The sequence below is a fragment of the Frankliniella occidentalis genome, unplaced genomic scaffold (genome assembly GCF_000697945.3).
Source record: "Frankliniella occidentalis isolate FOCC.00 unplaced genomic scaffold, Focc_3.1 Scaffold69, whole genome shotgun sequence".
Classification (NCBI taxonomy): Eukaryota; Metazoa; Arthropoda; class Insecta; order Thysanoptera; family Thripidae; genus Frankliniella; species Frankliniella occidentalis.
The window spans coordinates 708629-718642 of NW_026267199.1; the positions used below are offsets into that span (position 1 = coordinate 708629).

At 38.6% G+C, this 10014-nt stretch overlaps 3 protein-coding genes across 4 annotated transcripts in view; 2 read left to right on the top strand and 1 right to left on the bottom strand.

Moving 5' to 3' along the window:
* Positions 1-42: 42 nt before the first annotated feature.
* LOC113203906 (lambda-crystallin homolog) lies at positions 43-2125 on the top strand. The gene is made up of 6 exons (XM_026418842.2): positions 43-350; positions 595-782; positions 863-1071; positions 1165-1322; positions 1394-1536; positions 1613-2125. The coding sequence occupies exons 1-6, from the start codon at positions 322-324 to the stop codon at positions 1852-1854; spliced, it is 969 nt and encodes a 322-aa protein (XP_026274627.1). The 5' UTR covers positions 43-321; the 3' UTR covers positions 1855-2125.
* On the bottom strand, positions 2123-4064 carry LOC113203907 (60S ribosomal protein L24). Its single transcript, XM_026418843.2, has 5 exons — positions 3921-4064; positions 3734-3809; positions 3137-3222; positions 2904-3065; positions 2123-2286 (listed from the first exon to the last, which is right to left on the bottom strand). The coding sequence occupies exons 1-5, from the start codon at positions 3923-3925 to the stop codon at positions 2151-2153; spliced, it is 465 nt and encodes a 154-aa protein (XP_026274628.1). The 5' UTR covers positions 3926-4064; the 3' UTR covers positions 2123-2150.
* Positions 4065-4156: 92 nt separating this feature from the next.
* Positions 4157-10014, top strand: part of LOC113203905 (ribosome biogenesis protein BMS1 homolog) — a 15680-nt gene continuing 9822 nt past the window's right edge. The window contains exons 1-18 of one of the 2 annotated variants that reach the window (XM_026418841.2): positions 4159-4467; positions 4616-4748; positions 4832-5022; positions 5108-5256; positions 5346-5601; positions 5699-5827; positions 5909-6102; positions 6188-6330; positions 6446-7425; positions 7510-7685; positions 7769-7961; positions 8055-8203; positions 8281-8469; positions 8563-8802; positions 8875-9145; positions 9234-9409; positions 9507-9665; positions 9760-10007. In XM_026418841.2, coding sequence (XP_026274626.1) covers positions 4407-4467; positions 4616-4748; positions 4832-5022; positions 5108-5256; positions 5346-5601; positions 5699-5827; positions 5909-6102; positions 6188-6330; positions 6446-7425; positions 7510-7685; positions 7769-7961; positions 8055-8203; positions 8281-8469; positions 8563-8802; positions 8875-9145; positions 9234-9409; positions 9507-9665; positions 9760-9981 — 4011 coding nt within the window. In that variant the 5' untranslated portion in view covers positions 4159-4406 and the 3' untranslated portion in view covers positions 9982-10007. Of the gene's footprint in view, positions 4468-4615; positions 4749-4831; positions 5023-5107; positions 5257-5345; positions 5602-5698; positions 5828-5908; positions 6103-6187; positions 6331-6445; positions 7426-7509; positions 7686-7768; positions 8204-8280; positions 8470-8562; positions 8803-8874; positions 9146-9233; positions 9410-9506; positions 9666-9759; positions 10008-10014 lie in introns of both variants that reach the window. The other variant, XM_026418840.2, reaches the window with a different exon arrangement.

The window sequence follows — 10014 nt, forward strand, 5'->3', positions numbered from 1 at the left end:
CCCCCCCCGCCCCTTCTCCCCCTCCCGTTTTGTTTTCAGATCTGGTCTGGTGAAGCTGGTGTGAAGTTTTCTTGTTTGAGATAATAGACTTCGCGTGGGGGGAGCTCGGCACCCCGATTAAACACGTAGTGATAAAGAGGGGGTCTGATAACCGGGAAAGTAAACAGCGCCCTCCCTGCCCAAGAACTTACGGTGCCCGGCCCACTACTGTTGGTCCTGAAGCTGCTTTGCTCAGTCGACATCCTTCCCTGCTACAGGCTACTCGCAGGCTGGTGACGCGTCCGGTCTGTTGTGTTTCTGTGCTCAATCCACCTGTTGAAAATGGTAGAAACTATTGGAATTTTGGGGAGGTAAGCAAGCTAATTTTAAATTAATGCAGAATACAAAAAGAGAAAAATGATGATTGGGTGAGAGAACTTCCCTCCATCCCTTTTTCCTATTTTGTTTTCTGCTGATAAGAAAGGGAGGAAGTCATTCGCCTACTTCGATCAGACTTTAAAATTGAAGAATAAATAATAACCAATTCTAATTTTCGAGGTTATCTGCAGATTATTTCTTTTAATTTTTTACTGTCATGTATTGTTCTTTTTTCAGTGGTCTCATTGGTCGCAGCTGGGCTATGCTCTTTGCAGGTGCCGGCTATAAAGTGCGCCTTTTTGACATACAGCCTACTCAGGTCCAAGGTGCATTGAAAGACATTGAAACGCAATTAAATGAACTGGAGAAAGCAAACCTGATTCGAGGCTCTAGGACGGCGAAGGAACAAATTTCTCTGATATCAGGTGAAACTCAACTTTCTGCAAAGAGATGTTTGTTCTGCTTGATATGTGACTACTATACATTGCAATCATGTACTTTCCAGGCACTTCTAGCCTTGAAGAATGTGTTGCGGGAGCTTTACTTGTCCAAGAATGTACGCCTGAGTTTCTTGACATTAAACTGAAAGCACTGAAGGAGCTCGATGCAGTGGTGCAAGCACCAACTATAATTTCCAGCTCTACTTCAACCCATTTGCCATCAGTTCTAAGCAAAGATTTAAAAAACAAAGAAAGATTTATTGTCTCTCACCCTGTAAGTAAGGGCAAAGCGCTACATGACCCAAATGACCCATGCATCACAACTTACCAGAGCATGACTAACTTGAGGCAACTTTCAATTTATCAGGTGAATCCTCCATACTATGTTAAGTTAGTTGAGATTGTGCCTGCACCTTACACTGAAAGCTGGGTGCCACCAAAAGTACGTTCTATCATGGAAGAGCTTGGCCAAGTTCCAGTCTCTCTCAAGAAGGAAGTCCCTGGATTTTCTTTAAATCGAATTCAGTAAGTGAGACTTACCTTATGTATTCATGAAGTTTGAAGATAAATTACTTACATTTGCTCACAACATGCAGATATGTCATCCTCAACGAGGCATGGAGACAAGTGGAGGACGGTGTCCTCGACGTGGCTGATGTTGACAAAGTGATGTCTGAGGGCCTAGGTCCCAGATACGCATTTTTGGGAGCTTTGGAGGTGGCACACCTGAATGCTGAAGGTAGGCAATTAGTTCTTTCCTTGAACCTTGAATATTTAACGATGCATGATACTGATGTATCTATTGTTTTCTCTAGGAATGGAAAATTACTGCGAACGTTATGCTCCCACAATTCACTCTGTCAGCCAAACAATTGGGCCTATACCGCATTTGCTGAACGAAACTCATAAGACTGTGCACAAGCAGCTCTGTGACGTCACTCCTTTAGATAAACTTCAGGAACGAAGACAATGGAGAGATGCTTGTCTAACGAAGTTATCAGTACTTAAGCAGCAGATGGAAGCAATCCCCAACAAGGGTGTGGTCAGTAAGAAGTAGTTGCTACTGGATAACACAGGATTATGTTTCCTGAAACCAGTGAAGCCAATCAAGGATATTTTATACCATTTTGAATAAAGTAACTGAACAGTTTCAAGTCTTAATTTAGTCTAATTGAGATGTAAGGTGCTGGGTGTGTGACATGTTTACACAAATTTGCAAGTTGATGGTACTGTTAATTTTTAACAGAATACACTTTTCTGAAGAACTGTCATTGCAGCAAATATTGCTTGTGGTTGCTAGAATGTGTAAATAAACTGGTCACTACTGATTTATACTTAATTTATTGATAAAGTTTATCGCTTTCCACCAACACGAGGAGCACTCTTCTGTTGAACTTTAGCAGTCTTCTGCTTGGGAGGTGCCTTGACCTTGGGTGCAGGTGCCTTCTTAGTTGTGGTCTTGGTAGATTTTTTCTGCTCCTTGGCAGCACTGGAAGGAAAGAAATAGTCAATGAAAATATGGGAATCTGAACAAGCACATTTCTATGCTAGTCTGTGTAAATCTTCAAAGCCCATGGGAAAATAAAAGAGCAAAAGCGCTAAAATAGCAACCTGTTGAAATTCCAGTGCTGCATTAACATTTTTCTACAATTAATTGACCCAAGGCTTAGATGAATGAACATGCATGAATGAACAATGGGGTCATAATTTTGGTTGTGATTGCTAGGTCTCCTACAAAAGCCAATCTCAGATAAGAAGTTGTCGTCACCAGTCTCAGTGACTTTAGCTTGAATCATCATAGGTGGCCAACTTATTTCACACAATATACGAAGTTAATAACTTGGACAATATTTAGGGTAAAAAATAACACATGCAAACAGCAGCAGACAGTAGCCTGATCGGTTGGTAAATAAAAGTTAATGGCACAGTAACGAAGTATGTGCAAGGATGGATGTCTAAACCGAAAAATTAGCCACAGATAGACATGAACATTACACCCCAGATCAACATGGACTCATAATGGGGTAAGAAAACAGCAATGCCAGCTACATAGCAGCCAATACGCACTGAACAGAGAAAGCACCAGTAAGCTGGATCATCACTTACCGAATAGCCTGTTCACGCTGAGCTTTGCGGACTTCAGGTTTCATGTTCCTCTTGGCCAAGATATCAGTTAAGGTGGCACCAACAACAGCCCTCTGGAACTTCTGCGTGCGGCGGGTACGCTTCTTCTGGATATCTTCCTCCTGACCCTTCTTGTGCTTACGTCTGGAAAGGGCAAAACTGTTAGTCACATTCCTCTCAAAACATCACCTAGAGTTTGTGATAAGCAGACTGACCTGTAAAGCACTGTCCATGTGACCTTCCTGGGATTCCTCTTCATAAGATGGGAAGACTCACATTTCTTGTTAAGGAAAGTGAAGGTCTGGAAATAAACAATGCAATTAGCATAGCAGCAACAGGTTTCAAATGAAGTGGGACATAGGAAGTCAAAACCTTGCCAATTCCAGAAGGTTAAACGGATTAGTCTACGTTAATTTAATAATAGTGACTTAACATAACGAAACTGAGCATATTGCGACCGGCTTAACGGTAACATAACCAAAAAGTATCTCCTGACAGTAAACAATTAAGAGTAACTGGAGACGATCAATAGAACTATCAGATAGACATTGTAATCTCATTGTCGACGTAAACAGCATCTTAAGATAGTAGATTGCAAACTAAAAACGAAAAGACATTGAAATCACACGTGGCTCAACACAGAGGTTCGGAATTGGAGCCAATAGGTTAAGCTACTTTGATTAACCAAATAAGACAAAAATATATAAAAAAGTGAACTACAAATTTGGAATATACCCGAACATAATTTACACGCGATCAAAAACGTCTGGTGAGATGTGTGGATAAGAGTACATGAAAATATTGAAACATACCTTGCCGTCCACTTTGACCATGGTCTTGCCATGGCCAGGGTAGATTTTGTACCCACTGTACACGCACAATCCGACCCTGAAATTACGCGGAAAAATCACGTTAATGGCCAGTACAATTAATAACACACACACTAAAAATAATTACACCGATGATAATGGATAAAATTTCAGTGAACGGAGTACTCACTTCATCTTGACGGGTGTGGAAAAGGGAAGTGGATACAACAAAGGAAGACTGGGGAAAGGAAAGAACGCCGCGTGAGAATCGCCTCTGCTGATCCAAGGAGTAGAGAGCGGTGGATTTGGCGTTGTATGACAAATTAAACGGTACACTACAGTATAGGTTATTTCAATTTTTCATATAACGTTGTTTGCTTCCCCCCCCCCTCCCCCGCCTCGCCTCGCAGTGTTTTCACTGTAAACCATGTGGGCAGAATACTGCCTGAAATTTTTAATTTAAGTCTTGAGAATACACGCAGCAATGGTTTTCTGAGCACAGTTTCAGACAAATTAGATTTAGTTCTTCGCTGGCCCCTGCCATCATAATTGTTGTTCCATAGGGTTTTTTGTTACGCCCAAAATTGATGTGTTGTGTCGTGTAGAGGTTATTTATTATTATCATCTGGACTAAGACCTAATTATCATCGTTTGAAGGAGCTTTGTTCGCGTTAACATGGCTGGTGACGATGGTGGTATTCCCGATAAAAAGAAAGCTCATCGCGAGAGACATTCTGGTGGGTATATCATGATTTTGTTATTATCTGGATGTTACTGTCCATCTCTCTCGCTCTTGAATATTTCAGAAGGAGGTAGAATTTTTGTCTTATTCTAATAATTTCTATATTGCACTCTATTGCTGTATGTCTTATTTTTTATTTTTAGGTCGAAAAGCAGACAAGAAAAACAAGTCTAAACCTGAAAATGGGGTGAAGCTACGTGACAGACCTGACAAAGAGCGAAATCCTAAAGCATTTGCTTTAAACTCTGTGATACGGGCTGAAAGACGTTTTCGAAGGTACTTTTAACTTTGGTTGACAATTTTTATTTTTTTAATATTTTTTGAGGTATCATGTATTTCATACTCTTCTGTCTTTTCAGAGGTCAAGATATTCAAACAAAGAAACAACACATACCATTGGTTGATAGAGCTCCTATTGAACCTCCACCAGTTATGATAGCTGTTGTGGGTCCTCCTAAAGTTGGAAAAACTACATTAATCAATTGTTTGATTAAAAATTTTACCCGACAACCATTGTCAGACATAAAGGGACCAGTCACAATTGTTTCAGGTTTTTATATCTTTAAAACTATTTTGACCTCCTTACCTGAATTACCCTGCTACATTCTTGAATCTTTTAAATGTATACATTGCAGGAAAGAAACGCCGTTTGACTATAATGGAATGCAATAATGATATTAACTGCATGATTGACTTAGCCAAAGTTGCTGATTTGGTGCTGTTGCTAGTAGATGCTTCATTTGGATTTGAAATGGAAATATTTGAATTTCTCAATATATGCCAGGTACTATTTTATTTTACAAACTTCTGCTACCAGAGTGTGTTAGTTGAGTGCACTGTTTCACCCTTCTTTTATCTACCTTGTGCTTTAAGGTGCATGGAATGCCTCGGATAATGGGAGTTTTAACACATTTGGACATGATCAAGAAATCTGATAGACTAAAGAGAACTAAAAAGGAATTGAAACATCGGTTTTGGACTGAAGTTTATGCTGGTGCAAAACTATTTTATCTGTCTGGTCAAGTACATGGAGAATATTTGAGAAATGAAGTGAAAAATCTTGGGCGATTTATATCAGTAATGAAATTCAGACCCCTTGTCTGGAGGTCCACTCACCCTTATTTACTAGGTGGGTGTAATTTAATTCCGTAGAAGTTGGAGATGTCTGTAACTGAAGTATCGCTTTTTTCTTTTTCTACAATGAAAATATCTTGCTTACTTATCAGCTGATCGAATGGAAGATGTGACACCTCCAGAGCAAATAAGATTGAATCCTAAAACAGATCGCTCTGTTTGCTTGTATGGGTACATGAGGGGAATCCCACTCAACAAAAAAAGCATGGTTCATGTTCCAGGTATGTTTCTATCACTTGCTCTGACTTGGTCCCGTTCCTCTTCCTTTATCAGATCTCATTTAACCAATGTTTGCCCTTTAGGGTGTGGAGATTTACGTATTTCAGATGTGTCATTTTTACCTGACCCGTGCCCTTTGCCAAGTAAAGAAAAGAAACGAAGTCTAGTAGAAAAAGATAAATTTATCTATGCACCATTCTCTGGGGTGGGAGGTATAGTTTATGATAAGGATGCTGTTTATGTTGATCTTGGTGGCAGTCATTCACATTCTGTACAGGTAAAATACAGAATTGTCTAAGTGGATCTGAAATTTTATTTTACAAATTTCTTGATTGCTAACATTTTTCCTCCTTTTTTTACAGGAAGATAATGATGACAGACAAGCTCAAAGAGAGCTTGTGACCACTCTGCTTCAAACTCAAGAAACCCTTGATGAGAAAATGAAGCATAGTGAGTTGCAACTCTTTACTAATGCCAAACCCATCACAGGAGATGAACTAGAACAGTAAGTAATTTTTCAAAGCAATATATTTTTACTACTGTGTAAACAGTACTTAAATTACCAGAGAGTTCATAAAATTGAAACTTATCCATTTTTTATTTTTTTTTACATTTTGCAGGAAAACTGGAGCAGCCGGACAGAAGTACAAGATTGTGGTAGATGAGAATGGAAGAGAAAGAAGAAAAGTAGTATTTTCAACTGAAATTGATGAAGATAGCACTGATGATGAAAGTGGTACTGATGATGAAGATAACGATGATGAAGATGGAGAGGAGGTTGAAAGTGGTCTTGAAGAGCAGGAGGAGGAGGATGAGGAAGATGCTGAAAGTGATAGTTCAGGTGAAAATGACAGTGAGTGTGAGGCAAAACCTAATAGTGTCAGAAATCAGATTCAAACACTTAAAGAAGGAAAAAAGAAATCAAAGAAAAAACCTGATCTTGAAAATGATGAAGATTCAGACCATGAGTCTGATGAAGATCCTAGCAACAAACAGAAGATGCAAAAAGCTAAATTGTCACAGCAAAAAGTTGATGGTCAGATCAAGAAAAGGAAAGCTTTGAATGAGAAAAAAGCTGTAATTGATGTTCCAAAGAAGAAAATGAAGATATCTGAAGACATTGAGAATAGTGATAATGAGATAGAAATTGGTGATGGAAAGAAGATTCAGTCTTTGAAAGAAACTGACATACAATATAACAAACTAAGTATAGATAAGGGATCAGAAATCAGGAGTAAAATAGCTGATGCTCTTTCAATGCTTGAAAAGGGTAGCAAAGAAAAGGCAGACGCTGTTTTCTCTGATGGAGAAGACGATTGGTCTTCTGATGATGCCAGTAGTGATGCCCCTGAAAAGGGCTCTGAAAAACCAAATAGCATGAGTTCCGAGTCCTCAGCGAGTAGTGGTGATGATAGTAGTGGAGATGAGAGCCAATCATCACCCAAGGCTACAGGTTCATCTCTAATTTCTGAGGGCAACAACTCAGAAGCACTGGCTTGGGAAGATTCCATAAGATGGAAGTCTAATCTCCAGCAAAAGGCAGCTGATGCATTTATAGATAGACAAGCAAGCACTCAAAATCTTTGGAAATTGGTGTATGGTAGGTTATGACATCAAATAATTTTATCAATCTACTTTTATTTTTTCTCTGGTTTTGAAAACTGAAACACGGGTAATTTTACAGGAAAAATAAATGAAGCACAGAAAAAAGAAGATGCAGAGTCAGATGAAGAAGTTGGTGGGCTGTTTCGTGTTGTTAGTAGAAAGCAGCATCAACGGCAAGAGGCTAAAAGTATATGTAATGCTGAAGATTGCTCTCGCTTCCGTCTTAATCTAGTACGAGATTGGACTCAATCAGAGGTATACCTATCTACATGTATCCATTCTATTTATATTTTCTTCTGATGTCAGAATCTGGATTAAACTGAAACACTTTCTTTTAGGTCCGTGATCTGATTCGTGATTGCTTTGTCACCGGAAAATGGAAAGAATCAGAGGATGCTGAAGAACTTTTACGTCTTGATGATGCTAGTGATGGAGATGAAGAATTATTCGGTGATTTTGAGGATTTAGAAACTGGACAAAAGTTCACTGCTCCTCAAAATGAAAATGGTAGTAGCACTGAAAATGCTGATGGTATGTATCTCTATGCCATGGGTCTTTTTCTAATTTCACAAATGGTGAGTCAATTTGCTAGCTTTTCAAAAATTAATCTAATTTTTATTCTAGATACTGTGAAATCTAAACCTCTCACAAAGAAGGAAATCATAGAAAAGAAAAAGAAATTAAAAGAGAAATTTGATGCGGAATATGATGATCAGGATGGAGGAAAATCATTTTATGATGAACTGAAAGCTGAAGTAAACCAACAAGCCCAGGTAATTACTGATTTCATGGTATGTTTGTAACCAAGTATTTCTATAACAAATGAAAATAATGTTTAATTTTCTTATAGTTAAATAAATCAGAATTCGAGGGCATGGATGATGACCTCAGAGTGCAGCTGGAAGGTTATAGAGCAGGAATGTATGTCAGGATAGAATTGGCTCAAGTACCATGTGAACTAATCCAGCACTTTGACCCAACATATCCACTTGTTATTGGAGGCCTTTTGACAGGAGAAGAAAATATAGGATATGTACAGGTAGAATTTCCTTTTAGAAATAAATTGCATTCAAACTATTTTTGAAGAGCTTGATCATTTTTTTCACATTTTTTTATGGTTTTGAAATTCTAGGTACGTATGAAGAAACATAGGTGGCATAAGCGAATCCTCAAGACACGGGACCCTCTGATCATATCCTTGGGATGGAGGCGCTTCCAGAGCTTGCCCATCTATGCAAAACTTGAAGACAACATGCGTCACCGTATGCTTAAGTACACCCCAGAGCATGTTGCCTGCATGGGACACTTTTGGGGCCCCATTACTCCTCAAAGCACTGGTTTTCTGGCTGTTCAAGATGTTGCTTCTAGATCGGTATGTACCCATTATTATAATGAATAAGGTTTATCATTGATTTACTTTCATTAATTTCATTAATTTTTGTAGGCTGAGTTCAGAATTGCAGCTACAGGAGTAGTAGTAGAACAGGACAAATCAACTCAGATAACCAAAAAGTTAAAACTTACTGGTGTACCCCTGAAGGTATACAAGAAGACTGCTTTTATTAAAGATATGTTCACTTCATCTCTTGAAGTTGCTCGATTTGAAGGTGCGAAAATTAAGACGGTATCAGGCATCCGTGGTCAAATTAAGAAAGCTTGTTCTAAACCAGAAGGTGTTTTTAGGGCTACATTTGAGGACAAGATCCAACTAAGTGGTGAGTTGTAATTTCTAGTTCCTGTGTATCATCATTCATCTCCCACTTCAAACCTGTATATTCTACAACTATTCACGGTCTATTACAGATATTGTGTTCTGTAGAACATGGTACAAAGTGGATGTGCCACAGCTGTATAACCCTGTTACTTCGTTATTATTACCATCTGAGCAGAAGGATGCCTGGAGAGGTATGAAGACTACAGGACAGCTTAAAAGAGAACGTGGCATTCAAGGGCAAACTCAAAAAGACAGCTTATACACAGTAAGTAATGTTATATTCGGTTTGAATAAACAAGTTAAATAATGATTTTTGTGCTCAAAACAAAAATTTAAATTAATGTGTATTTTTATTGATTCAGCCAATTGCTCGAGAGCCAAAAGTCTTCCGCCCCCTTGTGATACCGCGGGCTTTACAAAAAGATCTACCTTATCGTGACCGACCTAAAAATAAGAGTGGACTCAAGCCCAGCATTGATGATCAAAGAGTTGCAGTAGTGAGAGAGGCTCATGAACAGAAGGTAAGAAAACTGTGCTAGGTATCAGCAAGATCAGAATTCTACTACTTTTATGGAATGAAGTTGATGTTTGACCATTTCACTTTTCTTGTTTAAGGTTGACAAGCTTATGACAATGCTCAAAACCAATTATTCCCACAAACAAGAGCTACTCAAAAAGGCAACACATGAGAGAATAGAAAATCTCAAAAAGGAAAAGGAAATGGAAGAATCAAGAAAAATGAGAAGAACTAAAGAACTAAGACGTGAAGTTTTCAAGAAACTTACAGAAATGAAAAAGGTTGATGAAAGGAGAGCAGCCAAAGGAGGGAAAAGATAAATTAGATAATTATCATAGAATTATATTTTTTGT